At 36.6% G+C, this 26,978-nt stretch overlaps 1 protein-coding gene across 1 annotated transcript in view; it reads right to left on the bottom strand.

Annotated features, from left to right (window-relative positions):
* The window catches only part of LOC149284339 (WD repeat and FYVE domain-containing protein 3-like), an 82,066-nt gene extending 65,238 nt beyond the window's left edge, over positions 1-16,828 (bottom strand). The window contains exons 1-9 of the mRNA XM_089496853.1: positions 16,649-16,828; positions 14,177-14,300; positions 8,109-8,218; positions 7,018-7,179; positions 4,164-4,356; positions 3,528-3,714; positions 2,630-2,796; positions 1,620-2,087; positions 882-983 (exon numbers count right to left, since the gene is read on the bottom strand). Of these exons, the coding sequence (XP_089352979.1) occupies positions 882-983; positions 1,620-2,087; positions 2,630-2,796; positions 3,528-3,714; positions 4,164-4,356; positions 7,018-7,179; positions 8,109-8,218; positions 14,177-14,300; positions 16,649-16,828 (1,693 nt within the window). The remainder of the gene's footprint in view (positions 1-881; positions 984-1,619; positions 2,088-2,629; positions 2,797-3,527; positions 3,715-4,163; positions 4,357-7,017; positions 7,180-8,108; positions 8,219-14,176; positions 14,301-16,648) is intronic.
* Between the last annotated feature and the right edge of the window lie 10,150 nt (positions 16,829-26,978).

Raw genomic sequence — 26,978 nt, forward strand, 5'->3', positions numbered from 1 at the left:
CTAACTGATGTGTCTCTGAACAAAGTTTATTTAATCAACTCTTTAAGTTAATTTCACAAGTGTTGTAATCACTTTAAAACACTTATATCACAGTATTCCTCTTTTATTTTAACATTACTGTTAATAAAAGTTAGGCGTCACATTTTTACTGTATGGTAAATAGCTAATTTACGTCTCCAATTGTAAAAAAATTGTTTTACTATTTTTTTTTTTTTAGATAAATATTTGTGAAGAGGGGGAAATTGTATTTCTCACCCTTTTCAATTTGATCTGTACTGCTGCACCTCTCATCAGAGGTCTCACGAGAGTCTGCATAGACCCTCCGGGAACCTTTTTACTTTTAATGTTGTTTCCGGCAGTGCGAGCAATGTTTGAGTATTCTCAGTTAATCTGGTGTGAGCGCCGTAACAGCAAATCAGTCAGCAGGAATCTAGAGATGCTAGCTCATAATGTCAGAGAAGACCATGTTTAAATAGGACACAAGAGTACAAGTGTCACAAAGGGCACGGGTCTGAAGGTGGACACCTTTGCGGTTAGAGGACAGGCAGGACAACCAACCTTTTTTTTTGCAGTTACCTCTTGACATACTGAAGTCGAACACTGAGACATGAATTGATTTATCTTAACAGGTCAAATGGCAGCAACGGGAGAGCTGTGATTGAGGTTTGTGCAGTAAAACATCATGTGAGCTCCATAACCTGTCCAAGAGCCTCACTGCCCCCAAAAGTGGGGTAGTACAAATTACATTTACAATAAAAAGTTCTACGATATAAATCTACGGACGGGAAGTGTCTTTATGGCAAAAGAACGAAATGCTTGCAGATGCAACTGAATATTTACTAAGCCAGTGGATGCAAGAGTAACCTGGATAATGTGAATACCTGCATTTGTATTTGATCCTTGAAGAAGAACTGTTAATGTCTCCATAACCACAAGAGCAAGCTGCCTTTGGTCCTCTGTGGACTGCATTACAGTTGTGCATCCTGTAGACAGAGAGCACAAACTTTGTTCAGATATGTTTTAGCACGCATGTGTATACACTCAGAAACCTAGAACCGACAAAACTTTTGTGTGGGTCAAGCTTAAATCTCGACAACATCCATGTAAATTCACTACACTGTATAGATTAAACAGTTCTTCCAAGATTACAGTTTGTTTGGGAAACAGTACACAACCTTTACCAAAATCCCCCTTTATTGTTTCAACAATGTATTCAATATGATTAAGTGTGTTACCTGGGCCCAACATGGCTTATAAAAAGAAGAAGAAGAAAAGAAAAAAAAAAAAAAAAAAGATTTCTATGGAAAAATGTCATGATTGGTAGGCTGATTTGGGTCTCATCATTCCTGCAAACATTTAAATTAGTTGCTTTCCCCACGTGTCTCGGATCAGCTCCACATGCTACAAACATGTACATATAAGCCTGTCATGAGCACTCTACTTTTACTCAGGTAATAGCAATTGGGTGTCCCCTCTGAACAAGTTCCATTTTCACTCAAAACCGCCTAAAACATAAATGTCCCATTCTGTAGCTCCACTTAGGACAAAACCCACCAACTAGTATTGGTAGTAGATTTACACGCAAATTAAGCAATAGGGAAAGAGAGGGACATTCCCACCTTGTTCGATGTAGGCTTGTGCGGGGTCTTTTAGTACAGCAGCATACTTGTGCAAAAGGTTAACCATCACTTCTAGAAGTCCAACCTCTTTAAAGACATCTTTAAATATGTGATGGTGACGTATAAACTTTAGTAGAGTTTTGGTGGCTATGATGCTGCAAGCAAAGGAAGCGTTGGACTTTAAGAGGATACTGACGCTGATCAGCTCCTTGCATGGGATGTAGTTCAAGCTGAAGACGACAAACTCCAGCATCTCAAAATATTTCACTTGCACATCCGGAAGCTTGGTAATTTTCTCGGCAAACTGAGACAGTGTATGCTGCGACTCCAGTATAAAGTAGTTTGCATTGTCCGACATGTAAATATTTGTAATGGCATCAAGTATGATCTGGGCAAGGTAGCTGGTCTTTGCTTTTAGGAATGAGTTTTGAAGTACAGAGAAGGCTTGGATGTTCCTCATACTCAGGCCTGAAATTAACCAAAACAAATTAATGGATTCCCCGCCAATAAAATCTCACAATTCAGACAACAACTTCCCCTAGATTATACATTATGAAGGGCTAATGCCAGTGAGCAACAGCAGCAAGATGATTTGGGCTGGTCTTGTATAAACCATGGTTAAATTAGAGAAATTACAACTCAAAGTATACATTATCAAGGGTCAGCTCTGTGATTTTTTTTGCAGGAGAAAGCTAGATCTAGCCCTTCATCAATTACTAAATGTGCAGCAACCAAAATCCTAGTAAAATAGAACATTTGCCCAAAAGCTGCTTGCATGTAAAGTACCCAATTTAATGCCACCTCACATGGATAAGATTTACTGGAATATCTGTAATTTGGTTCCTTTTCCAAGGAATGCAAGTTGAAACAAAAAGAAAAACAAAAAAAAAAAAGAAAAGAAAAACAGAAACGTTAAGATAGCAACTACCGAGCTCTCTTATATCGTCTAAATGCTTGCGCACTGCATGGGATAAATTAGAATGGAAATGTTACACTCAGGAGCTACTTACCTTTTCCGGTAGGCTGCGGGACTGAGAAGCCTGGCAACAGAAAAGGTGCCCCCGTTGTTAAACCAGCTGGTTTCAGTTCATTGACACCATATGTTGTTAAAGAAGTAATTAGGTTAACCAAGTCCTTCAGTGCATCTTTGGATTCATTCTCTTTTGCTTGTTCTAGCCTACACGAAAGACAAGGCAGAAATTTAAAGAGAATGTTGCTTTTTCCTTTTAACGGCACCTAAAAATAGACCACGATATTACTACAAAACAAGGAACAGACATATGGTGCCCACAGCAAAATAAAATATACACTTTGGCAATAAAATGAACAAGCCTGGTTAAACGTTGAAATTCTAGGTTTCTGCATTTTCAAAAATTGCTATGGTGAAAAGACCACTTTTTAAGATCTACCAGACGTGATTTTCATACATAACCCCCTACATGCTTTGGTTTATAAACAATCTGAATATTGAAGCAGAAAATATTATGAGATTATGTATATGCTGATAGAGTATATGATCATGAAAAAGAAGAAAGAGGAAAGTCACGCAAAATAGATTGTTTTTGTCTTTAGAAATAAAAATGAGGTCACACTATGACTCAAAGTGCAAGGCACAAGGCCCAGTTTTTGATTTGAAACATACTTTGTTTTACCTTCCTAGGGCAGAATTCTGAATGTGAGGCACAGTGGGCCTGAAACTTGTTAGACCATTCCTGGCATTCTAGTCTTCCAAGTTGTGTAAACTGGGGTGGCTATCAATGCATTTTTTACTGACCTTAGCAAAGTCCAAAAGAATCCCACCATTCCCATATTTCTCAAATGTTCCCACTACTTGCTCCAACGTCACATTGGCCAACTTTCTAATAAACGCTTGAGGTGCACATCCCACAAATATTTTTATCTTTTTACCTCAGTAAAAGATCAGAGAGGAATACATATCCTTGACATGTCCTGAAATCGTCCAGCAGTGTTTGTGAGACATCACTGGAGTCCTTGAGAAAACAGGAGAGGCCAGCAAACATCTCCACAATTTCCAGTGGGGACAAGTCGTTGGATTGCTGCATGTTCTGTACACATGTAGCCAAACATTCTTTTTCTAAGTGGATATTCAAAAAGTGTGTTTTAGGAAACAAACATCCCAATTAAAAGAGTCATATAACATAAGTAATATACTCAATTGTAATATGGCCTAAGGCACTGGGCAAAACATTGTTATTTTATTTGAATAATGATTCATTTATTCAACTTGGCAATATGAAAGATTCAGTGAAGGTGGCTAAATCGTGGTTAGAAGTTAAAATGTCATTCTAATTTGGCTTTATGTTGAAAGCGGGAAGAGAGGCACAATGGCCCTTGCTTTTCATAACCTATATTACATGATAATCTGCAGAGAATATCATTAGATTATTTGGTAATAAGACATTTGCCCCATCAATTGCTCAAGCTTTGTCATGATAAAATGATCCAATCAATGACCTCCAAAATATGAAACAAAACATGTTTTTGGTATCACTACCATTAAGTGCTAATAATGCCAATACTCACCATGTATATATTTCACCACGTTCAGGCTAAGACCATGTCGAGATATGGTCATTAAAACTTCACCTGCACTTTTCCTCCAGGGAAGGTTGTAAGGTGGACACCAGGATGTTATTGCACTGAATAGGAGCTGAAGGTCATCTTTTTGAGCCAGCTCCTCTGCTGGAGAAACGTAGTTGCACAATTTCACTAGAATCTGCAATGTGAACAAATCGATTTGCATAGTTATACAAGAAAATTCTTTATACCTTAAGTAATTAGGATTTCAGACCTCCAGGCCTCATGGAAAAAAATATCCAAGGTAAGCGCATCCTGCAATTCCAGATAACCCCTGACACATAACAAGATTGATCAAGGCCAGTGGTACCCAAGAGGATGATAGCCAGCTGTTATTTGATACTGATACACAGTTCCCATGATCCTTGGAAAGCTTTTAACTGCCAGAGAATCAAAGGACTTTGTAGCGAAAAATGACTAGGGAGCTACAATTTGGCCTTATACTGATCTCTACAGACCTGTCTAAGGGTCTCCTAAGCTAACTTTCTCAGCTGTGCATTCTGTAGGCTTTCCTGAGAGCATGTCGCATAATCAACAATTGGTAATGGGTGTACATTTGGACCGCATACACCTTATTCCCTAGAGGACTGTAACAGTGTCACTGCAGCCCATGCGACGTTGTGAAGATGTGAGCCTTCATCAATAGGTTACAATGTAAACAAATTATGGTAGGGCACATTCATTGCCTGACTAGTCATTTCTACAGCTTGTCTCCATGGGATCATTTGTATTAATACATACTGTCATAAAACACCTTTCCCTAGAAGTGACAGGTGCTGCTTGACTTGGGCAACACGTCCACTTCTAGTGGGTTAAGCAAATAAATATACCGCCAAAGAAGACTTGTCAATTTATTCTTTCCCCTGAAGGAAAGAAAAATACGTACAAACACAAACGTTTACTAAACATTTTTTCGGGTTCTATGGCAACAACCTATCAAAGCCTGCTTTTATGATACATGACAATTAAGTGTTCCCTGCTAAATTCTGAAAGTATTTTACATAATAAAGAACTCCTTCCAAAAGTACTTCAGATGGTGTTTCTAATGATGTACGCAGTTATAAATGCGTTAAGTTCAAGGTAGCTGGAACAGCACCTTTAACAATGCATATCATTCATACATTTTAAACAAAACCTGTATTTTTCTGAAACGACCAGTTAAGAGCTCAATGTGTCATAATTTTTAACTTTAATATAAGATAACAGGAAGACAAGAATTTCTATAATTGATAATAATAGATTTGAGTATGGGGGTCGTCTCTAAAACGGAGTTGGAATTCTACTTGTTAATACATGCTGGTTGTAGATTAGAAAAATCACTGTCACAGAATGTAATGATGAAGACTAAGACTAGAATTTCTCATTTGTACTGGGAACAATCACTGAAGCAGATGGCTTATCAAATATTCTATTAAGAAATTGCAGTGGGGATATTAAACAGATCGATAGTAGCTGACGCCAGATGGAAATAACTATTGCAAAGATAAGCAGTATATATATATATATAATGATTTCTGATGCAGATGCAGTTAGAATGTGTGATGCAATCCAACTGTCAACTTAGTATTCCTGGTACTATTTCTCAAAGTAAAATGCATCTAAGATCACTTTAATGGCATTTAGCCGAAAGAGATAGGTTAGTACTACTTTGCAAGAAATTCACCATGGGAATAAAAAAAAAAAATTAAAAAAAAAAGTATGTACACAGTGTTGGGTTTTGGCTAATATTTGGTTTAAGAACAAATTGTACATCTCCAAGGCTGTGTATATTTTCTGGAGAAGAATACTTGATTTGCAAATATATATATACACATATATATATATATATATACACACACATATACATTATATATATACACACACACACACAAAAGACATACATATTGTTTGGGGATAAGGAAACGTGCATCACACACAAGACCGTTGCCTTGTCTGGCTTCTCGTTATTAATATGCCTGGAAGTCAACGTGAAAACAGACAGTATAAATGAAAAGCTGACGGGTAGAGATTACTATCAGAAAGCTACAAAAAAGAAAGCAAAGGGAAACATTTGTACCGAGTGTTTACAAGAGATAAAACTTAAGCTGAAAGCCTACACAGTGATTAGACTACAGATACAGCAGCTAAAACCAAGATGTTTAAGGGAGAAGAAAAAAGCCATTAGATGACCTAGATGAGGAGGGTGCCAAGGGCACTACTGTATGGAAAGTAGATTTCAAGAAAGCTGCGGTAGCCAGGATGTACAAATATCACTGACAACAAGACAAAAAACAAAGAAAAAAATCTAAATAAGAAATGGATGAAAGCAAGACTGAAATTCTAATTAATTACTATCTATATTGATTGTGACTCAAAAATATACATTTATCAAGATGCAGCAACAGAAATCATTAAAAGCGTTGCTTGGTACAATGATTAACAAAACCATGTCGCACTTTTTACCATTTAACCTTCACAGGAAAGAACAACTAAAGCCTCAAGGTTAGAACCACTCAATACCATAAGCACCTAGGTTGGAACACGTTTCTGGACAGATAATAGTGTTTACAGTATAAAAACGTACCATAAAAATCCAAATGTAACTATTAGTTTATTAATTTCTAAAAAGGGTCCAGGGATTAAAAATAACGTTAGATTTTATAAAGTTACACTTTGTATTATTACCAGAAATAACATAAAAGGCATGGTATGCTATGTTGTTTTTGCTGTTGTGACATCTAAGTAGCACACATGCAGAATTGATCGGGAAAGGACCAAACAAGCAGAAGAAAACGGTATAATTATTTTGATTGTATATTACCTGTACAAAGACTTTCTGAAGCAAGGTTCTGCGTTCTGTCAGAGGCAGCTCGTTCTCTGCTCCACCGGGAACCTCAGGCACGTGTGGCAGGTCAAAAAACAGGTACAGGCATTTAATGAGCGTGGAAGGCACAGACATCGTTGTCATGCAGTCCACTGTTTTCTGATGAGAAAAATATAATAGAACTCTATATGAAAACAATTGCATTTTAATGAATAAAATACTGAGAATAAAAAGCAGGACAGGTGAATGTTTATTTGAAAAAAATATTAAAATTGAGATTAAAGAATGTTGATGACAGAATTACCCCTACTGCAATAGGAGATAAACTACTGCAAAGCTTTCAGATGGTATAATGATGTGATACACATATGTATTGAATTCTTCGGCTTTATATATATTTGACCTTGGGTGCTGCCATAGGCCAGATGTCCTCAATGTGGAGCACCAGTGGAAGCCATGCTTGCTCACAGGGCAAAAAGGGCCAGCTGAGGAGATCAGAGGTCTTCACCTATATACCAGCCCATTGCATAATGGCACATCGGAGGGCCGGTCTTTCCCCCAGGTTTGTGGCAGGGGAACCTTGAATATTTTTACAAGATGTGCCCTTCTGACTTTCAAGTCAAGCACTTTTGAAAGAATTAAGAGAGCTTCAAAATCAAAAGCTTCATGCTTCATGTACTGTTATTTCAGCTCCCATGACTCGTAATGAACCACTAAAGGGTTAGAGATTAGGACATTCTGAAGCTAATCAAGAACCCCAGGATTGCCATCATTGGCCTTAATTAATTCAGAAGCCAAACACTGCTTTATTAGTAATATTTATGTTACTGCCTTAAGTTGTTTTCGTCGCCACAAAATGCTCAGTCTGATTTTAAAGATAATACAGATGGAAACCTAGATGAGATGATGAGGCAAACTTTGTTCAAAGCAGAGGACCAAGAAGCCCTGACACTGCTGAATATTCTAGTATGCAAATGCACAATCTTATATTAATAATCATTAGAAGGGTTTAGGAGAGAGTAGATAATTAGCCCAGAACACAAAGTTAATCATTCACTAAACGAAACATGTATAGAATGAAAACAGACCTGCCCAGAAGATGCCAGCAGGTTAATGACCGTGAGAAGCATCCAGCCCCTGCTCGTCTCTTCACTCTGATTAATCTCCAAAAACTGGACAATGGCCCGGCTAGCTGCCTCTGAGAGAGATGGAATAGATAAAATAAAACATAATTTGATGTTTTGGAACAGGCAAACAGCACATAGACTATTTGATTTAATAAAAGAAACATGTTATAAAAAGTGCTATAACTGTCTTCAATCCCATGGTGAATTGTATAGAACGTTGATACTAGCATTACGTACAACCTTTATAAAGTGACACATCTATAGAATCAATTGTACTTATGTAACCCAGAATAGAAAAGGAAGAAGCTTTCAAATTCTTTTACAAATCCAAACTTCTACACATAGTCAGGTCACAGTTATATTTGTACATTACAGCGCGATGGAGGTGGATGATGTTAAAAACAACAACATTTGACTGGTTCCAAAAATGATTTTTTTTCTTTGACTCTCACTGTTTGTTTAATGTATTACCAAACTAACTTATTTCGGAATATTTGATCATTCGAGAACATTTCTTCATCCTGTCTTAAAACATTGATTAAAAAGCTGAGTCAGCAGCTTCTGAAGACAAGTAGTGCAAGCATTGGCTTATAGAATAACTTATTTTAGCCATTTCCACACAAAACAACTACATCAGCATTTTCTTTAAGTTAAGGCACTTTTATTACAAAATATAACATTACAAATATCATCCCTAGTACCATCTGATTCCCAAATCCTACCTAGAACTATTGTTTAATCATGCCAAAATATGCCTCATTGACAGGAAGCTTAATTATTATGTGACAAAAAGGCAGATACTTAAAGACAAAATTGTTACATTGAAAAAAAGTTACTGTATATCAATACTTAATTGAAGGTATCGAAATCATGGCAAGTATGGTATCTGAATACATTTGTTTCTGTCTTGGTGGTGTCTTAGTAGTTATTAGTTTAACCCTATGAGTTTAAAGAACTATGTAATTTGAATCTTGGTAGGTGTACATGAACTTTAATTTGGTTTTAATGAGCTCTGTATGTAGGTTGCCCCAAACATCTTGGAGAACTAAAAGTTCTGTGGATTCAGGCAGTCTCAGTTGTTTCTCTCTCCATGTAATCCCAAACTTGGTGCTGTTCAGATCAGAGCTCTGTGGGGGCCATACCATCACTTCCAGGACTCTTCTTATCGCTGAAGATAGTTCTTAATGACTTTGGCTGTGTGTTTGGGCTTGTAGTCATGCTGTATAATACATTTTGGGCCAAGCAGATCCCTGATGGTATTGCATGATTGAGGAGACCATTAACTCTGACCAAATCCCTAACACCATTTACAGAAATGCAGCCCCAAACTTGGAAGAAACCTCCACCATGTTTCACTGTTGCCTGCAAACACTGTTTCTTGTACCGCTCTCCAACAAACTGCCTTATGTTATGTATGGCTTTTTCGCTGCTAGTCTTCAATGAGGACCACTTCTGACCAGACTTCTCCAGATAATAGATGAGTGTACTAGGGTCCCACTGTTTTCGGCCAATGCTGGTCTGATTGCAATCGGAAGACGTCCAGCATCGCTAAGGGAAATAAGAATTATGTGTTTTTCATCTGATCCTTGGGCGTCCATTGCGTCAATTGACGGATTGCCGTTCCTTTGTGCTTCTTCAAAAGAGCTTGAATAGAACACCTGGAAAACCTTGTCTGCATGGAAGAGACTTTGATGATTCAGTACCTTGTGTATACTGGTATAATTGTTTAATCATGCACCTAACTATATGCCTACAAAATCTGACTCTGTGCAAGTGTACCTAGAAGAATTGATGCTTACAAAGAGTAGTCACACCAAATATTAATTTAATTTAGATTTTTCTTCACTCACTAAATGATGAAAATAAACTATTAACATGTCTTTTTTTTTCTTAAAGCATTCTTACTTTATAGCATTTTTTTTTACACTTGCCTAAAACTGTTGCACTACTTGAAAACAAATGGGTGCTTTAGAGATGCCTTGCAGGGAATTATAAAAATTGTCCTGATGGTAAAAAAAAGACCATGACTTAACATACAAAAACAACCATTCCAGCACAAATATAAAAAATATTATATTTTGTATTTGGCACCTAGGGCGGATCCTGTATTTGGCACCCCCCACCTCCACTTTAAAATGAAAAGACACCCACAAGAAAATTGACGTTAGCAAGAATATATATTGCACAAATCTGTAAACTGTATGCCAAGTGGAAAAAACTAGAAATATGAAAAAATAAATTAACTTAAAAATTAAATTAAATAAGCTTAAATAAATAACACTTACTGTACAGATATAGTACAGCATAACTCCTATTACTATACACTGAGGCAGAGATTGACAGTGGTACACCAGAACTGCTATCATTATATACTGAGCCAGACATTGGTGGTGCTACAGCATAACTCATGTCACTATACACTCAGCCAGATGTTGACGGTGCTACAGCAGAACACCTGGCACTATACACTGAGCCTGAAGTGATAGGCTTAGTATAAAGTGGTAGGAGTTATGCTGTACCATCATCAACTAGATTGTTAGCTTGAACGAGCAGGACCCTCTTCTCCTTTTGCTATGTGATTTTTAATTTTACTAGCTGATTGTAACAGCGCTACAGAATCTGCTGGCACTATATACATTTATATAATGTAATGTCTGGCTTGGCATATACAGAAAAAAGTTTGGAATACAGCACTCAGCACGAGCCAGGGTACCACCAAGCCCTTCAAAAAATCCAAAAAAAAGAAGCAGAGGCTCAGCACTCAAATGGTAAGATGAGTTTATTTCACATCTTCTGAAAAATGTATTTTGACTGTTATAGCACACAATTATTCCAGACAATACTTCAAGAATGGTTAAGTACCACAAACTTTCTATTAGTAATACAGTTTTAAATGAGTAAAACTTGCAACAGTAAACCCTACTGTTGTCAGGTTTTACTAACAGAAATAATTTTACTCGTAATGATTTCAAGTATTTAATACCAGTTACAGTACATACTGCTTCTTATACATCACTTTCGTACGCATATAAAATTATTTCCTTACGAGAACATTGACCAAGGAAAAAAACTGCTAACATTAATAGCATCTTACTAAGATACCTTCATCTACCCATCAACAAACAATATACTCCCAACACTCCGACGTTAAAGAGTTGATCACAATTAGCCCTAAAATTGAAACAGTGGAAGGAGATCTTAAATGAACAAACGTTTCTTTACTTATGTTTCCAGATAGTTTTTATTATTTATTAAGTCTTCGACATAGGCAAACCTTCTTTTGAGTGAGTGAGGGGGATGGTGAGGTAACAATGAGGCATTGTGGGTATTCTGCCAACGTCTTACAATGAACACAGAAAATAACGAAAGCAGCCTTTCTGTACAAAAGGAAGCTATATCTTCAGGCTGGGAGGCATACGTGTATTTGAGCATTGTTTACACAATTGTTTTGTGTTCATGTTACGTATGGTAACTCTACCTTGAACCTGTGGGCATATGCCTACTTAGCTGAAAGGGATCTGGGCACCTCATAGCGTGGCTTAACCCCTTCCTTGCATGTTTTTTTCACTAATCTAATAAAAGAGCCTTAATCGTATAATAAATATCTATTTTATTATGTTCCTTTCTTCTGAACAAGGCAAATTTTAATGCTTGGATGCATGCTGAATGTTTTTATTTATTCCAGTACTGCTTCACTGGCAATTTTCCCCCACTGGATTTTAGGTGTATTGAAGGAAAATTTTGCTCTATTGAAAGCAGTCCCAACCCCAATTTGTACTTTGAGAGTCTAATATTTGTACCTCAGTATTGCAAATAGAAAATACACAAAAAAAAAGTTATATCTTTATTCGTTAAAATTTCAGAGAATTTAACCTTATTTTGTCAGTGAACACTATTTACCGTGCAAACTTATGAACATTCAAAGTTGTCTCCTTACTGACTTCAACAAGGTTTGGTCTCTGGTGTCCTTTGCCCACGGACATAAAGAGTTTTTGGCACCTAGGGCGGATCCTGTATTTGGCACCCCCCACCTCCACTTTAAAATGAAAAGACACCCACAAGAAAACTGACGTTAGCAAGAATATATATTGCACAAATCTGTAAACTGTATGCCAAGTGGAAAAAACTAGAAATATGAAAAAATAAATTAACTTAAAAATTAAATTAAATAAGCTTAAATAAATAACACTTACTGTACAGATATAGTACTGCATAACTCCTATTACTATACACTGAGGCAGAGATTGACAGTGGTACACCAGAACTGCTATCATTATATACTGAGCCAGACATTGGTGGTGCTACAGCATAACTCATGTCACTATACACTCAGCCAGACGTTGACGGTGCTACAGCAGAACACCTGGCACTATACACTGAGCCTGAAGTGATAGGCTTAGTATAAAGTGGTAGGAGTTATGCTGTACCATCATCAACTAGATTGTTAGCTTGAACGAGCAGGACCCTCTTCTCCTTTTGTGTCGGTTTGCTATGTGATTTTTAATTTTACTAGCTGATTGTAACAGCGCTACAGAATCTGCTGGCACTATATACATTTATATAATGTAATGTCTGGCTTAGCATATACAGAAAAAAAGGTTGGAATACAGCACTCAGCACGAGCCAGGGTACCACCAAGCCCTTCAAAAAATCCAAAAAAAAGAAGCAGAGGCTCAGCACTCAAATGGTAAGGTGAGTTTATTTCACACAGGCTGCGTAAAATAAACTCACCTTACCATTTGAGTGCTGAGCCTCTGCTTGTTTATTTTGGCTTAGCATATAGTGATGGGAGTTATAATCTACTTCAGAGCATAACTCCTATCACTACATGGTGATATAGCATAACACCCACCACTATAAACTGAATAAGACACTGACAATGGTACAGCATAACGTCCATCTCTCACACGCTTACTAATGCTCTCCCTCTCGCTAAATGTTTCCCTACCTTTCCTCTGTCACTTTCCCTGTTTCCTGTTGCAGCTGCTTTTTCCTCTTCCTCTTCTTTGTTCTTCCACTAGACTCTTCTTATTTTGTCTCCTTCTAGTGCGGTGGGCGTGGGAGGCAGTGTTTTGCGCTGGGATATGACATCAAATCCTCATTCACAGCATCAGTTGCTGTTGTCCATCACAAGAGAGCAGGATCAGAGGTCTGTATTAACAGACCTACTGCTCATTTGACTGATTTTAAGTCATTTAGAAGGAGATCCTTGATCTCCCCAACCGAGCCTGCTATTCTAGCGGTAGACATTTTAGTCCATTTCTGGAAGGGTGCCACCAGGATGCTGGCCTGGTGGCACCCCCCTGATGAGTGGTACCCAAGGCAGATGGCAAACCCCCCACGCCCCCTTAGGTATGCTACTGCCTTTGCCTATGTCTTAGACAATGAGAGGTAACACCAAGCTGGTCACATAAAATTTTAGTTCGTATTTATCTGGAGAAAATAAGACAAGCCACATTAATCCTTAACAGAACAACTTGAGGAAAGAAAAAAAAACAGTTTTGGATTTCATTTAAAATTAGTGAACATCAAGTTCCTGAGCCCCATCCAGCAGATATCCATGAAGTGCACCAAGGCTGTGGTAGATGGGCTCCCACTCAATCATTAAGGGTTAGCACTCCAAGGTTACCAAGTTCTTGCCAAAAATTTAAGGCATAAGTATGTTTGTACTGACCTTGCAATCCTGCTACTAACTAAACCATTTAGGTGACACAAATATTTTAAATAAATGATCCAAACGATATTATGAATTATTATTAAAAAAAAATCTCTGTACATTCTATTGTCCATGATACACTAGTGACCTCTGGGAAATTGCCCTTGAGACTAAAGGTTACTGCTAGAGTCTCAATTTCCACAGGTATAATTTTCAAAGGAGCTTACGTCCCGATTTCATTACAATTGTCAGTTGGGTGGGGGGGTTGTATAATGGTAAAACCTTAACCTCTCCCCAGAGCAGCAAATTGGTTTACTAGGTGGATTACACCTTTCTTTAAATGGTTTAAATGACCTGCATTACAGTTCCATACCTGTAGATTTATTGGATGCTCTCCTGCGAATCTCAGTCACCATCAATCGAGAAACTTGTGTTGTAAACTGCAGTAGGTCTGAGAACTTTTCTGTCATTGTACTAGGAGGTGCACTTCCAAATACCTGGGGACAATAAGACATACTGTAATGTAGAATCCCTACCAATAGATTCAACAAGCAAAGATTCAAGTTCCAAAGGGATCAGAGAAAAGGACAAAAAATGAAATGCAGAGAAAATCCATCGAAACAGCATGAGGAAACACTTGCATATTCACCCCCCAAAAATCCCCCTCAATGTTCTATGTATCTAATAGATACTTTTTAAATTCTCTTTATTTGTTCACGTGCATTTAAAAGAGTACAACAGTTGACATACCACAGTCCAGATCACTTCTTAACTGATACCATTTTTCATATCATACAAATGAAATTTATGACATTGTCCGAATGAGCTTGACTGCAAATTGAGCATACAGGCTGTGAACCTCATTTTCGGCATCTTCCTTAAATCAATTTAAACAAACAATACCTCAATAAACACATTTAAATGTGTCAAACCTCATATATGTATCTGATTTCATATTTAATTCAGTGGTAGATTACAAAAAGTGAAGACATTTTTATTTCCTTTATTTGGCAGTATTTAGCTATTCATTTTCCATTACAGTCTCTAATCATGACATTAAAATCGCTTAAGATCCCATCAATGTTTACTTTAAGCCACTAACTAACTACAACCAATAAAAAAGAAGCAATATGTTTAGGTGTGGTAATAGTTATATAGATCTTAAAAACAAGAAGGAAAAGATGGCTGCTCTGATGGTCTACACAAAGACCACTTATGGACCATGACTAATCCTCTTGAAGTCAGCATTAATATACAGACCATATAAGAAGTTGACCAGATTTTTCTTAGTGAATTCTTGGGACATTTGAATGAAATTTGAAAAAAAAGATATTTACCAATGCTGTGTCTCAGGATAGACTCTGGGTTTGGTATATATATGTATCGTTATTTTGGACATTTCATTACCGATTTAGCAATTAAAGGTGGCACTCAAAATACGTTGGCAGGTTAGCATTTATACAGTGACACAGACTACTAAAAAGGTACATTTTATGGTGTCTGAAGCTGGAAAAAAATGTGATTTTTGTTATTTTTATCATCTTTACTTTTAGGGAGAAAAGGCGTTTCGTGCAAAATTCCAGGAACAGAATGACCAAGGATAGACTTCTCATTCTTTTTCTTGTGTTTTAAAAAGGTCCAGCAGTTTCTTTTTAAATGCTGTTCCACTGACTCTGATAAATATGACCCTTGAATACGAACATCCACCAATGAGTTGACCCTTTCATCTCACCAACCTTACTCTAGAGAGCTTCAACTGTATGAATTCTCAAGAAATCTCACCAATTTAACTACACACATTAACAATGAATTATGAATCATTCAATTAGCAATGCATCAGTCCTTCTTGTAATACATAAAGCGGTCTGTTTGGAAACTGCAGAGATACAGTTATACCAAGATATATTTAATAAAAGCTCACCAGGTTTAGGTGTCAATAATATGGGTATTTTCACAGAAAATAAAGTGCATAATAACGTGTGTGGAAGAGCTCATCCTTTCTGTAAACTCTATATACAGAACTGCCCGTAGCATACAAATACCGGTAATGAAGTATCGCCTGTAGTAACCAGATTATATATTACTTGCCTGGTTACCTTTCCTAGCTACCGAGTTTTCAATTTTCCTTTAAAACATAGTCTTAAGGAGGGTAGATTTGTCTGTTGTATTGGTGGCACACAAAATGAATTGTAAATGTTTAATTGAAGGGTCTATTCTTGAAAAAAAAGTGATCTCAATGTTCTGGCATTTGCTATTCTCATCCCTGCAGAATTTTAATTTACGCAAGAATACCAGAGCAAGGTGATGCTAAGTTACTGAATACCGAAGCATTCAATGCTGTATGCTACAAAGAAAAGCTTTATGGCACACGCAATATATATATAAAATTATATGTCCAAATATTTAAATGTGAAAGCACACCCTATTGTCAGCAAACACTATACTGTAAACAAAATGTTTAATATTTGTCTGACGGCCTGTTTACTTTAGCCGAAATATATTACTAAAACTCTTTTCCTCTGTATCTGTTTGCAAGTGTGATGTTAAGAACTTGTCCCATTAGACGTAGGACTGAATAAACACACAGTCCCTTCTCATTTCTTAACACTCAACAACAGGACTACTTTTTTTTTTACTTATATGAATTTAGACAAAGTAATTTTTTTTTATTTATTTTTTTATCGCGTGTATTTTTGTCCTATAATTAGAAATGGTTCTCAAAAGGTTAAAATACACAAGGTTGATTTTCTTTTTCATTTGCACCTCTTTCCAGAAGAATAAAGATACAATATTACGGTCCAGATGGAGCTCTACGGGACATTAAATTGAGCTACTGTTCACATACCCGGTTGAAGACTGGCAGCATCATATAAAGCTTCTCTTCCTGTTCCTTCTGTGTCATGTGTCGGGCCGGGTGACAGAGCTCCGTGAATAGTCGCCGGAGATGCATCAGGCCCAGAGCGTTATCCTGCGGGCTGCACTCCTCTTGCCGTGGCCGGCCCATGATCCTCTTCACCATATTCATGGTGACGGTATCCTAAAAGACAACCAGGCCACTGCAAAAAAAAAATAAAAAAATCCAACATTCACTACTGCGATTAAAATATTTAACTCCGCGTTTCTTTTGTTCTAGCCTTTATTAAGATTGCTTTATTTTATTTCTCCCCCTACTCTCAACACATTCTCTAGCCATAGCATGCATCATGACCTTTTGTACAAGTCATTTTCTAAGTGATGAAACAGGCGAAGAGAGATGTCTTCATACACAGAAGCAAAAATGGAAATCAAAAAATGTAAATTAAATCAAGTATGTATTTTTGAGTACAACAGCTGAACAGCCCTGTAAAGAGTAGCAACAACAATGTCCATTATATATATATATATATATATATATATATATATATATATATATATTATATTAACATAATACTATAGATAAACACATATAAAATGTGTGCATAAAGCTGCCAAAATAATTTTACTGAAATCTACACAATACATTTAAGCTTTTAATTAGTTGATAACAAATAAAAATAAAATCATCGTTTCGGTTTTAACATTACCCAGTTCTACCCTACCTTAATATATGCCCTCATTAACTATTTTATTGTGTCCAGGGCAAACTAAATGTACACTTCCATATGTAAACACCTTTAAACGGTAAAGTTTGTTTATTGAACCCGAAACTGCTTATTTTATGGCAATGAGATTAGCCATATAAAATTCATCATAAAAGCAGTACATGCGGAACCGTTTCGAGTTATATCTTCGTTATTAAAACTTCATTTGAATCTTCAATGAAGGTTCGTATTTCGAATTTATTTCACCCGGACAGCTATTTTAGAAAGATTCACCTTTTAGCATCACAAGGAACAAAAAGTACTGATTACTTGTTGTTTATGTGGACTATGAAGAAGTTATCTGCATAAAGCTAAAGTATGAATTAGAAGTTAATACGGTAATATCACACCATGCTGTGTGCCCCTCAGTAAAGCCAAAGAAAGAAAACGATGCTGTCACATCTAATAAACCTCAAAAAATGAAAGCAGTTTAGTCTGCACTTGGAAAGGCTGCATCTGCTTCTGTTCTAGTTCATTAATGGATATATGAATCCAATTGATTCTAGAACCAATATCATTTTGACAAACAATTATACAGGTAAATTCATAAGGTAAATTCATAACCTCAATTTTGTATTAATTTTTTTTTAGAATGGCTGCTTCGACACTATATATCCAACCGGGGCAGATTTATTCAGAATAAAGTTTGTATGGAGTGGCATTCACTAGAACTGCCATTCGATGGCTTCTGGGGTTTCCCCAGCCTTGTTCATAATGAGGAAGAAAAAAGGGAAAAGGAAAGTTCAACCTTTTCAAGCCATCCCAATTTATGTTGATATAGATTAAAGCAATAAAGCCTTCTTAGAGAATGCAAAGTACCCTTTACAAAAAGGCAGTCAGAATTTTAGGAACTAAAGTATTTTTTTTGCAGAAAGTATAGAATGCATGTTATTTGTTAGTAGCAACGTATGGGTGATTATAATTAAGTAGCTCTTTTTGTACACTTTTCCATTCCAATAATGAGTCTACCAGTATCCCCAAATCTTCCTTTGGCAGAGACTATCCTCCAAACCCATTTACTTTGTACAAAGCGCTCAATGCTTTAGTTTCCCCAAGTGCATTTATTTACATTTATCAGAGCTAAAGCTCATCTGCCATATTTCTACCAAGTGCCCCAAATCATTCTGCAATTACTATATTGATCAGATTTTTCAACTGTATGATCTCCATATATATAGGTAATTTTTCCTTTAATACACTGGTATAAAGATATTAAAGAGAAGGTGACCCGGATTTACCCTACTTGTAACTGCAAGAAAACCAGAGGATGTCCATTTACAAAAACACTCCAAAATGATTAACATACATGTAAAAGCTACTATATAAAATGTAACAAGTGTCAAACGGTATAAATAAAGGCATGGAAATTTCGGGTTTTGATATCTATAAATACAGGTAGGTTACAAAAAACAGATAGGAAAAAATGCTCACAAACGAGACATTGGGAATATGAAGAATATAGAATTACCACGAGCAATGATCAAGGTTGAAATGCAAAACCGAGTTGTTTGCCAGACTGTGAAGGTGAGCAGGAGAAATATGAAAGTGATTTACTGCTTGATGGCGGAATGAACCGAGACAGAGGCACTTTTGGTTTCCAGAGAAAGAGCAATCAAGCAGCACGGTATAGAGCAATATTAAGAAAAAAGGACTGGACAGTAGGCATGCCAAACAGAAGCTGAATAGGACAAGCCCATGAGAGATAAAACCTATGTACTGTATCCCAACTGCATACAAAACCCAAGGACATTTCTGGTGCACATAACCATGTATGAAACTATCAGCAGATCTAGCAACAAGGTTTCTAGAAGTGATACACTTTAAGACATGTATTCTAGAACATCAAAAAGCAGTTTCATGAAAAGGGGGTGCTTAAGCACTGAAAGGTACTAGACTAAGAATAAATGATCTAAATACTCTTCTGTATATCAATATAATTCTCAAATTAGAGCAGTGGATAAGCAGGATCTTAGAGGGGCAGTAACAGTCTGGGGTGCCAGCTTAAGCCGGGGTCCAAGAACCGTCATATCACATTGATCAAATAATGCCCATTTCAGACAACAGTGGTAACCGCAAAGACTTGTAAGTAAAAGAAGACACAATGGCATGAACATATAGACGTTAAATTATAGTCATTTGGAGAGATAAACGAATAATGGTGGATAATTAATTAAAATGCTTAACATCACATTTGCGAAGACAAGGCGTAGGCGTCAGCAAATGGTCTGTACGATATTTTTAGTTTCATGTAGTGTAGGAAAGCTTCAATGCAATGCTTTTGTTCTAAGAAAGACTGCTATTTTAATAAGGTCTAGTATAATTACACTTAATCAGATTATAGTCTTTGCTAATTGCTCTGCTTTACTCCAGGAGTAAAGTTAATTAATTTGTTTCCGTTTCTTAAAAACAGCACGTCACAAAAGTAAAATGTAAAATCAATACTCAAAAGTATTTTTGTGGAACAATTAAAAAATCCTGTCCACAGCATTTTACTGCAATATTAACAAAAATTAAAAATTACATACCAAGTTTTGCTATGAAATAATCTGCAATATTGAAAGCCCCTTTTTTGTCATATGTGTGAACATATATTCAAGTCAACCTTATGTACAATCAAGTCTCAAATCTTCTATTCTGTTTTTCTCAATCACCTGAACAATTTTAGCCTTGGCTTATCTCCTGTAAGAAATCCTGCAGTACTCAAATTTATAAAATCCCATTAACTAATGCCAGCAGCTACCTTACAGCACAATGCTGCTTAGTTAATCTGGTTATCACGGCTCTATCTCATGGTTTTCCCAATAGAGATCTGGAACTGGAAACGCTCAGACATTTGACAAAACACCTAAAAATAGAACATGTTTCATTATTCAGAGTTTTAGTGACGGCCTCGGCTCATGAAGATGGCAAACGGGGGAAGAGAATGCAACCCTGTTAAATAGCTTTAAGTGGAAGAATTTCTGCACGTTCTGTGTTAAGCAGATCCCTGGCAACCAAATAGAATGGCCATTATGTCCTGTTTTGGGGATGTGACCTTTTGTGTGATTTGAGCAAAACTCTACTCTAATGTTTTAAGGGCTTCCTAATTAGCATGTAATCAGCCAATCAGTTTTCTGGTTTCTAAGAATGTACTTTTAATCCATAAAGGCTTGTGTTGCCTGAAGCCTTCAAAGAATGAATTAAGACCTACATAGTGAACATTGTATGTTTCATGAGTGCCAGTGCTTACATTGGTTCCTTGTCCTTGGATTAATAAGCAACTTTAATTGTGATCAATATCCAAGACTCATAACAGCTATAGAACCTGGATAACTTCTGGTCTTGAAAAATAATTAAGAAACACTGGTTTTGGGGCTATGATCTACCTCCCAAATTCAGCAAAAATCTAGCTCTAGAACTAACAGTAACAAAAGCTGTTCTACAAATAAAATCAAGTTTAGAAGGTGTTAGAGCTCCGAATCAGGTAGGCTGGTTTATGGGAAGGGAGCAGAAGGCCAATATTTGTAAAGCTAGGGCTATGGCTACCTACTCCTTCAATCAGACCCCCCCCATAATTAGTTAAGATGATTGGGTACCTTAAGGTGGCACACAGTCGTACTGGCCAAGCTATCTACATAGTGCCCAAGAACGCATAGTTACTTGACTTAGCAGTATGCAGCATGTTTGAGTACACTGCTATTTGTAACTCTTCTGTAAATGTAACATGGTTAAAAAAAATCTCAATAAAAAAAAAAACCCTCTCTCTCTTTGATTACCAAAAACGTAATAAAAGATGCATTCTGAACTATGCTAACTTCACACAAAATCTAGCTTAGGTACAGTATGAAATGATTTACGGCAATCATGTGACTATTGCATTCTGGAATTCTGCTCGTAGGATGAAATGTTATATTCTCATGTTGTGTGGTTATTAACAGCTGCCTCCTGTTACTTCCTGTGTAAAGAGCTACAGAAATCTCTGCAAGTCATTGAGGCTTCTGTGGGTGCTATCTGTGTCAGCAATTTGATATGTTCCTGGCTGGGGTGGCAGTTGCATTGATTACCAAGAATGTTTGGCTCGGGACATGTTGGAAGCCTACCAGGAAAATATTGAGAGGTAACCATTATTGGTCTCATAAGACAAGACTGCACCCTTACCAACTGCTATTGGGAAAGTCTGTCTGTACAGTGAAAATTCACATATTTTTATCAAAAACATTTTATACAATATAAATATCGTTACAAAAATAAAAAATCAATGAGGATGGAACAGTGGAATATGTATAAACCTGGCGTTTATACTGTTGGGAGACCAGCTCTGCAGTGAACAAAAGGGAAAAGGTGCTTAACATGAAGTGATCAGCAGCAGGTAGGTTAAGGAGGTTTTTCTCTTTAAAAAAAAGAAAAGAAAAAAACAGGACGTTTAGAAAACAGGAGTAAAGAAAAAAAATGTTGACATTCCGATTCCTTGCTGTTATCCAAGGGATCCTGGGCCAGTTCTGGTAATGTTTCCGTTACAGGACATGAGTTAGGAGAAGTGGTATTTGGGCAGCCCAAATGAGGTCATTCTAACAATCAGGACAGAGAGTCCACAGAAATTATTAAAGAAACACTGGAGGAGGGTAAAAGGTTAAACTAATCTGGAAGTTTACATTGAACTAGTAAACGGCACAATATCTTCTCACCCTTCCCATGCGTTTTTAAAGAAAGAAACTGGTAGAAGTAGAGACTAACAAATGTGATACCATAGAAGACTACTATCTGTCCCAAGGTTTCATTAGGTAAGGGACATCTCCCTAGACTCTGCATATTGTCACAGACTTTCATCTAAATTACCAATCAATGCATTGCACAGGGTCAGCCATGGGGAAGCGCAGCGAATAAATTTAAAAGAACAGTCTAGTCCCCAAAATTTTAATAGAATTACAGGAAGCAAATATTTTGCATTTTTTTCTTTACTGAACCATAGCAACAAAGGAGAAAAAAAATATATGTGCTGTTTCTGATTGGTTGATCAGTTTATCTAACTCCAATTCTGTAAGGCCGCCTCCTCTTCCTTTGCTGCTCCTCATGCAGGTCAGTCAACATTTGATTAGTAGTTTCTCTGTGGGCGTTTTGTAGGCCTTTATTGTCCCTAATTTTCTCTACATGCACCCTTTGTGTTCCCTATTTATTTTTATATGTTTTGGGGCTCGTTCGGTTAGGGGCGCTGCATACTCCCATGTGGGCAGCTCCTCGCAAGACATCTTGCGTGCAGCAGATTGGTCCTTTCAACGTTTTTATTGTCACCTAGTAGATAATGCGACAGATTCTTTTTTTCGCTCAGCATTAAAAATGCAAAATATGAGCCTCCTGTCACGCTAGAAAATTGAGGATTATTTTATCTTAATGACTGAAAAATCTGAATTTTATTAAAGGCAGAGGCAAATATTTTTCCCACCCATCCTGTGACCCTACCCCAGTTTTTCATATTCTCCATTGCTTTTTCCTCAATAATTTGAGTTGATTTAGTTATGTTGTGGTTATATTATCTTATATATACTTATCTTATTGCTACCCCACATTACTATAGTTATATATTTTTATACATATTGGTATGATATTATTCCATTATCAGATACTGTTATGGTTTTCTCTTTTATTCCGGCATAATTCTTATTATGATGCTTTGGGTCTGGAAAGTTTATTCTTTATTTTTCCTGCGTTCGGTTACAATATCAATAGAATCAGGAGGCGGTCTTCAGTAGAGAAATATATGCAAAATATTCCCCTTCTGTCTAACAAAATTCCGATTATTCGGTCACTAAACTAGAATAATCCTCAATTTTAATGCATGCTTGAGTGCTTTCTAGTTATTGGAGTTCAACAATTAGACTTCCCTATCATTTCTGTCCTGCAATATGCTCATTAGTCCTGCAAACGGTAGCCAATCACAAGCACACTACCAAAACATCAGTGTTCAGATACTGTAGCATTGTGTGTGATTGGCTGCTGCTACTTCCATTGACTAAAATTGGATTTCTAATTAATATGCGCAAGAAACCAATTGGATGGTCACCTCTTTTAAAGGGGTTGCTGGGGCATACGTTATGGGAGTCTCAAAACAGGGATATTTCGCAAGATGTTCTCAAACCACGTGACATAAAATGGCTGCCTCACTCCTTTTTAAAATCGGATATATAAAAATAGAAAAATAAGGGGTTCTGGATGCATTACAGAGGTACAAGTTGCATATCCTTGATGTTTTGACAAAAATAATGTTTTTAAAAATATTTTATGCTTCAGTTTAAAAGTATTGTAATAATGGCTGAATAAGGATTTCCATGTTAATCCACCTATTACAAGACATTCACACTAGGGATTGGAATTAAAACAGTCTTAATCAATTTACAGAGTATTAGCCAAACTAATGCTTAACGAGATTTCTTTCCTGTGTTGCAAAGAGAAGAGGAAGAGAAAAGTATGGTCTTCAAATTGCATACAAGGATATGTTTACTGAATGCATTGAATACAGTTGATTCATATGACTTTATGATCTAAGCCAGCTGTTTAAATATTGTGCTCATCATGGTCAATTTTGTTGATATGAGCTGAAGAACCTAAACACATTTTAAATCTTTTGCCTGTTATATAGAAAATATATTTTCATTTAGTTCTTTGGGAAGCCAATATGACAACTCACTGGTTTCCATCCATCACGGGAAGTTAGAAATCAAAAGATACCCTGAACGATATCTCTAAGACCAACCATGGACTCCTGGCCCCGGGCACTCCTCCAATATCTCAAATGGTGAAAGCAGGACACTTTTTACGAGCTGTAGTTAAAGATGTGACCAATTTGTTAGTTATGTGATTGAGAGTGCATTAAGAAGAATTTAATTTATCGACATGATTTAATGTGTAAACAGGTTTTCGACTGTTCATAGGCACATGGTTGTACCTTTTGGGAGTTTAGGACTATAGAACACTGACACACAACTACTTTAAAACCAAATGTCCATCTATGACCAAGCTCCACCTTTTTTTTTTTTTTTTCTTACCACCCCTAATAACATTTGTTATCTATTGAATAATGGTTTTGAAATATCCCTGAACCTTTTAGTGGTGCCTCCAGGATTACACATACCACAAGCTCAGAAACAGTGCATTTTTAACCATTTCTCTTCCCTTTAGTTCCCTTCATTAAAATCCCTTGTATTTAGCCACATGAACCTTGCATATCGACCAGTTAGGGCAGTAGAATTTTGTTGTTGTCAATATTGTTTGCGTTATTATTTCTAATGTTATTTCATGTATGTGGTCTGTGCAATATGCATATACTGCATATTATAACAAAAATACTTTTTATAATTGGGAACTTTTTTCAGTTAACAAAAAACCCTTCTCGGAATCAGCATGCAAATGTGCTTCTCTTGTTTTCTAGTGGAGTGCTTGGTTACTAAGTATGTTTAAAGAACTTATTCAAAGAAAAGTAATCCTTATTTACATAAAACTTTATCAACCGCCCCAACACTCATTACAGTTTCAGGACACAGCTTGCACCAAGGATGGACTGTGTTCTCAAGGACTGTAGTATCAGTGCAAAACACATTTTAATTTACTATGCTGTGCTAATGATAAAAGACCGTTTTAAACACAAGAAGACAGGACACATTTCAAGCTTGATTACATATTATAAAAACAGCCATCCATAACAAATAAATCCAGTAGGACACCACTCATTAATGCACATTTCTGCCGGAGATTGGTAATTTGCCCTATGTATTTAAATTAACCATAAAAACGGATTTTATTAAGCTCCTTTTCATAGAGTGACCAGATGGCTCCTTATACAAAGCATCTACACATAAAAAGAGGCATCATGGGGACGAACAAAGATTTGAATGGATTCCTGCAACGTACAATTTTGGTTGTGGACCCAGGCATGATTGCTTAAGTAGAACTTGGGTCATAGCATGTTTTAATTGCTTACAGAAACACCTGACATAGTGATATGGTAACCAAACATTCAAATGCCCCTAAGGTAACAACACACAAACATATGTACGAAATTCCGGAGGAGCATTATGGGATCTACAACCAAGCACCAAAGGTGAGCCAAAGGTCGACTATGAATACCTCTGCACAGACACATTAAGCAGATGTTCTGCAACCCATTACATGCCTCATCCTTATTACATCTAACAGCAAGTTGATGGAAATAAATGCTCGGGTCAGCGGTTTGTGCTCCGAACATTTGAATGGGTCGTATAGGATCATGTCACCCTTTCCCTAGCACTATGCGGATGTGCAACTGCATGGCAGCTATTAAAACATTTGTGATATGTCAAGACAAACAAGTGGGATACAATTTCCAGTAGATGTTAACTTTGGTCTTTGTTATTAATACAAATTGTATTTTACGTTAAAGGTTTGAAAAACTAAAGTAGAAGTTCACACAAAAAAAAGTAAATCTGCTATATTTAAATGTTAACCTAAGAAACACTAGCAAAATATGTCTACTTAAATAATGTTAACAGATGTAAAATTCATGAACGTGGTCATCTTTTTTTAATCCACTATTAGATTTTTTAGGATGAATAGATTTTCACGTGCGCCAGTTTTGCAAGTGCTCATCTGCCAACTAAACAGGACCTGCAGCTCCACTGTACCTACCAATACCACGACAAAACCGGGCAGCTACCAGCACATCTGCTAATGGGACAGTGCCATCTAAAACAGGTCTAACTATGCTTCTATTGCTAGAATATACTTACTGCTTCCACTATTTTGCATTTATACTGCATACCACCCAAGTCACCCTCTTTTGCATTGAAATCCTTAGTTCATCCTCTGTTTTTACTCTTTTTTTTTTTTTTTTTTTTTTTTTTTTAGAGCTTGTAATGTCTGGTGGACATAACTATATCATAGTGTATACAAGTAAAATAAATAAAAAAATATATTTATTCGATAAAGTTTTTTTTATCTTACATTGGAGATTCCACATTTTTTTCCACTGCGACCGTATAACTAATCCGCTAAAGGCAGATATCAGCCCCCAGTGGCTCCATGAGTCATTGTTGGGTATATCTTTGGTAGGATGTATAAAGGTTTAATATTTTCAAAGATTTATCAAGCTCATATAATTTAAAAAGGTTCACATGAATGTCTCAGATCAAAATGAATATCCACATTAACCTCACTTTTTAGAATAGTGGGGAAAGGAGCAAAAATGAAACATAGCATTTGCCAAAAATAGCAGGAAATGCTCTGTAAGATAAAAGAGGAACAATCCTAGTGTTTGCAGTGACTTTTGCAGACAAGGCACTATTTAAAATAATTGTCTCCATTTACAGACGTAAGGACAGGATATCAGAGATGTTGCCAATATTGTGGAATCTGTTTTCAGCGCATCATTTCTAAGATTCTTAAAAACATGGGATAAGAAACTCCACTTAAGAGTGATGTACATTACAGGGCTGCACTATATTTGATACATGGAAAGCAGCCATCTGGTCTCTTAGACTAATTACCTTAACACATCACTATTTCCTATTGCCACCACTGGTTTTATGAGCAGCCAATCAAACTCAATTT

The sequence above is a fragment of the Sceloporus occidentalis genome, unplaced genomic scaffold, assembly GCF_023333645.1.
Source record: "Sceloporus occidentalis isolate IW3139 unplaced genomic scaffold, rSceOcc1.0.p SCAF_95, whole genome shotgun sequence".
NCBI classification, from domain to species: Eukaryota; Metazoa; Chordata; class Lepidosauria; order Squamata; family Phrynosomatidae; genus Sceloporus; species Sceloporus occidentalis.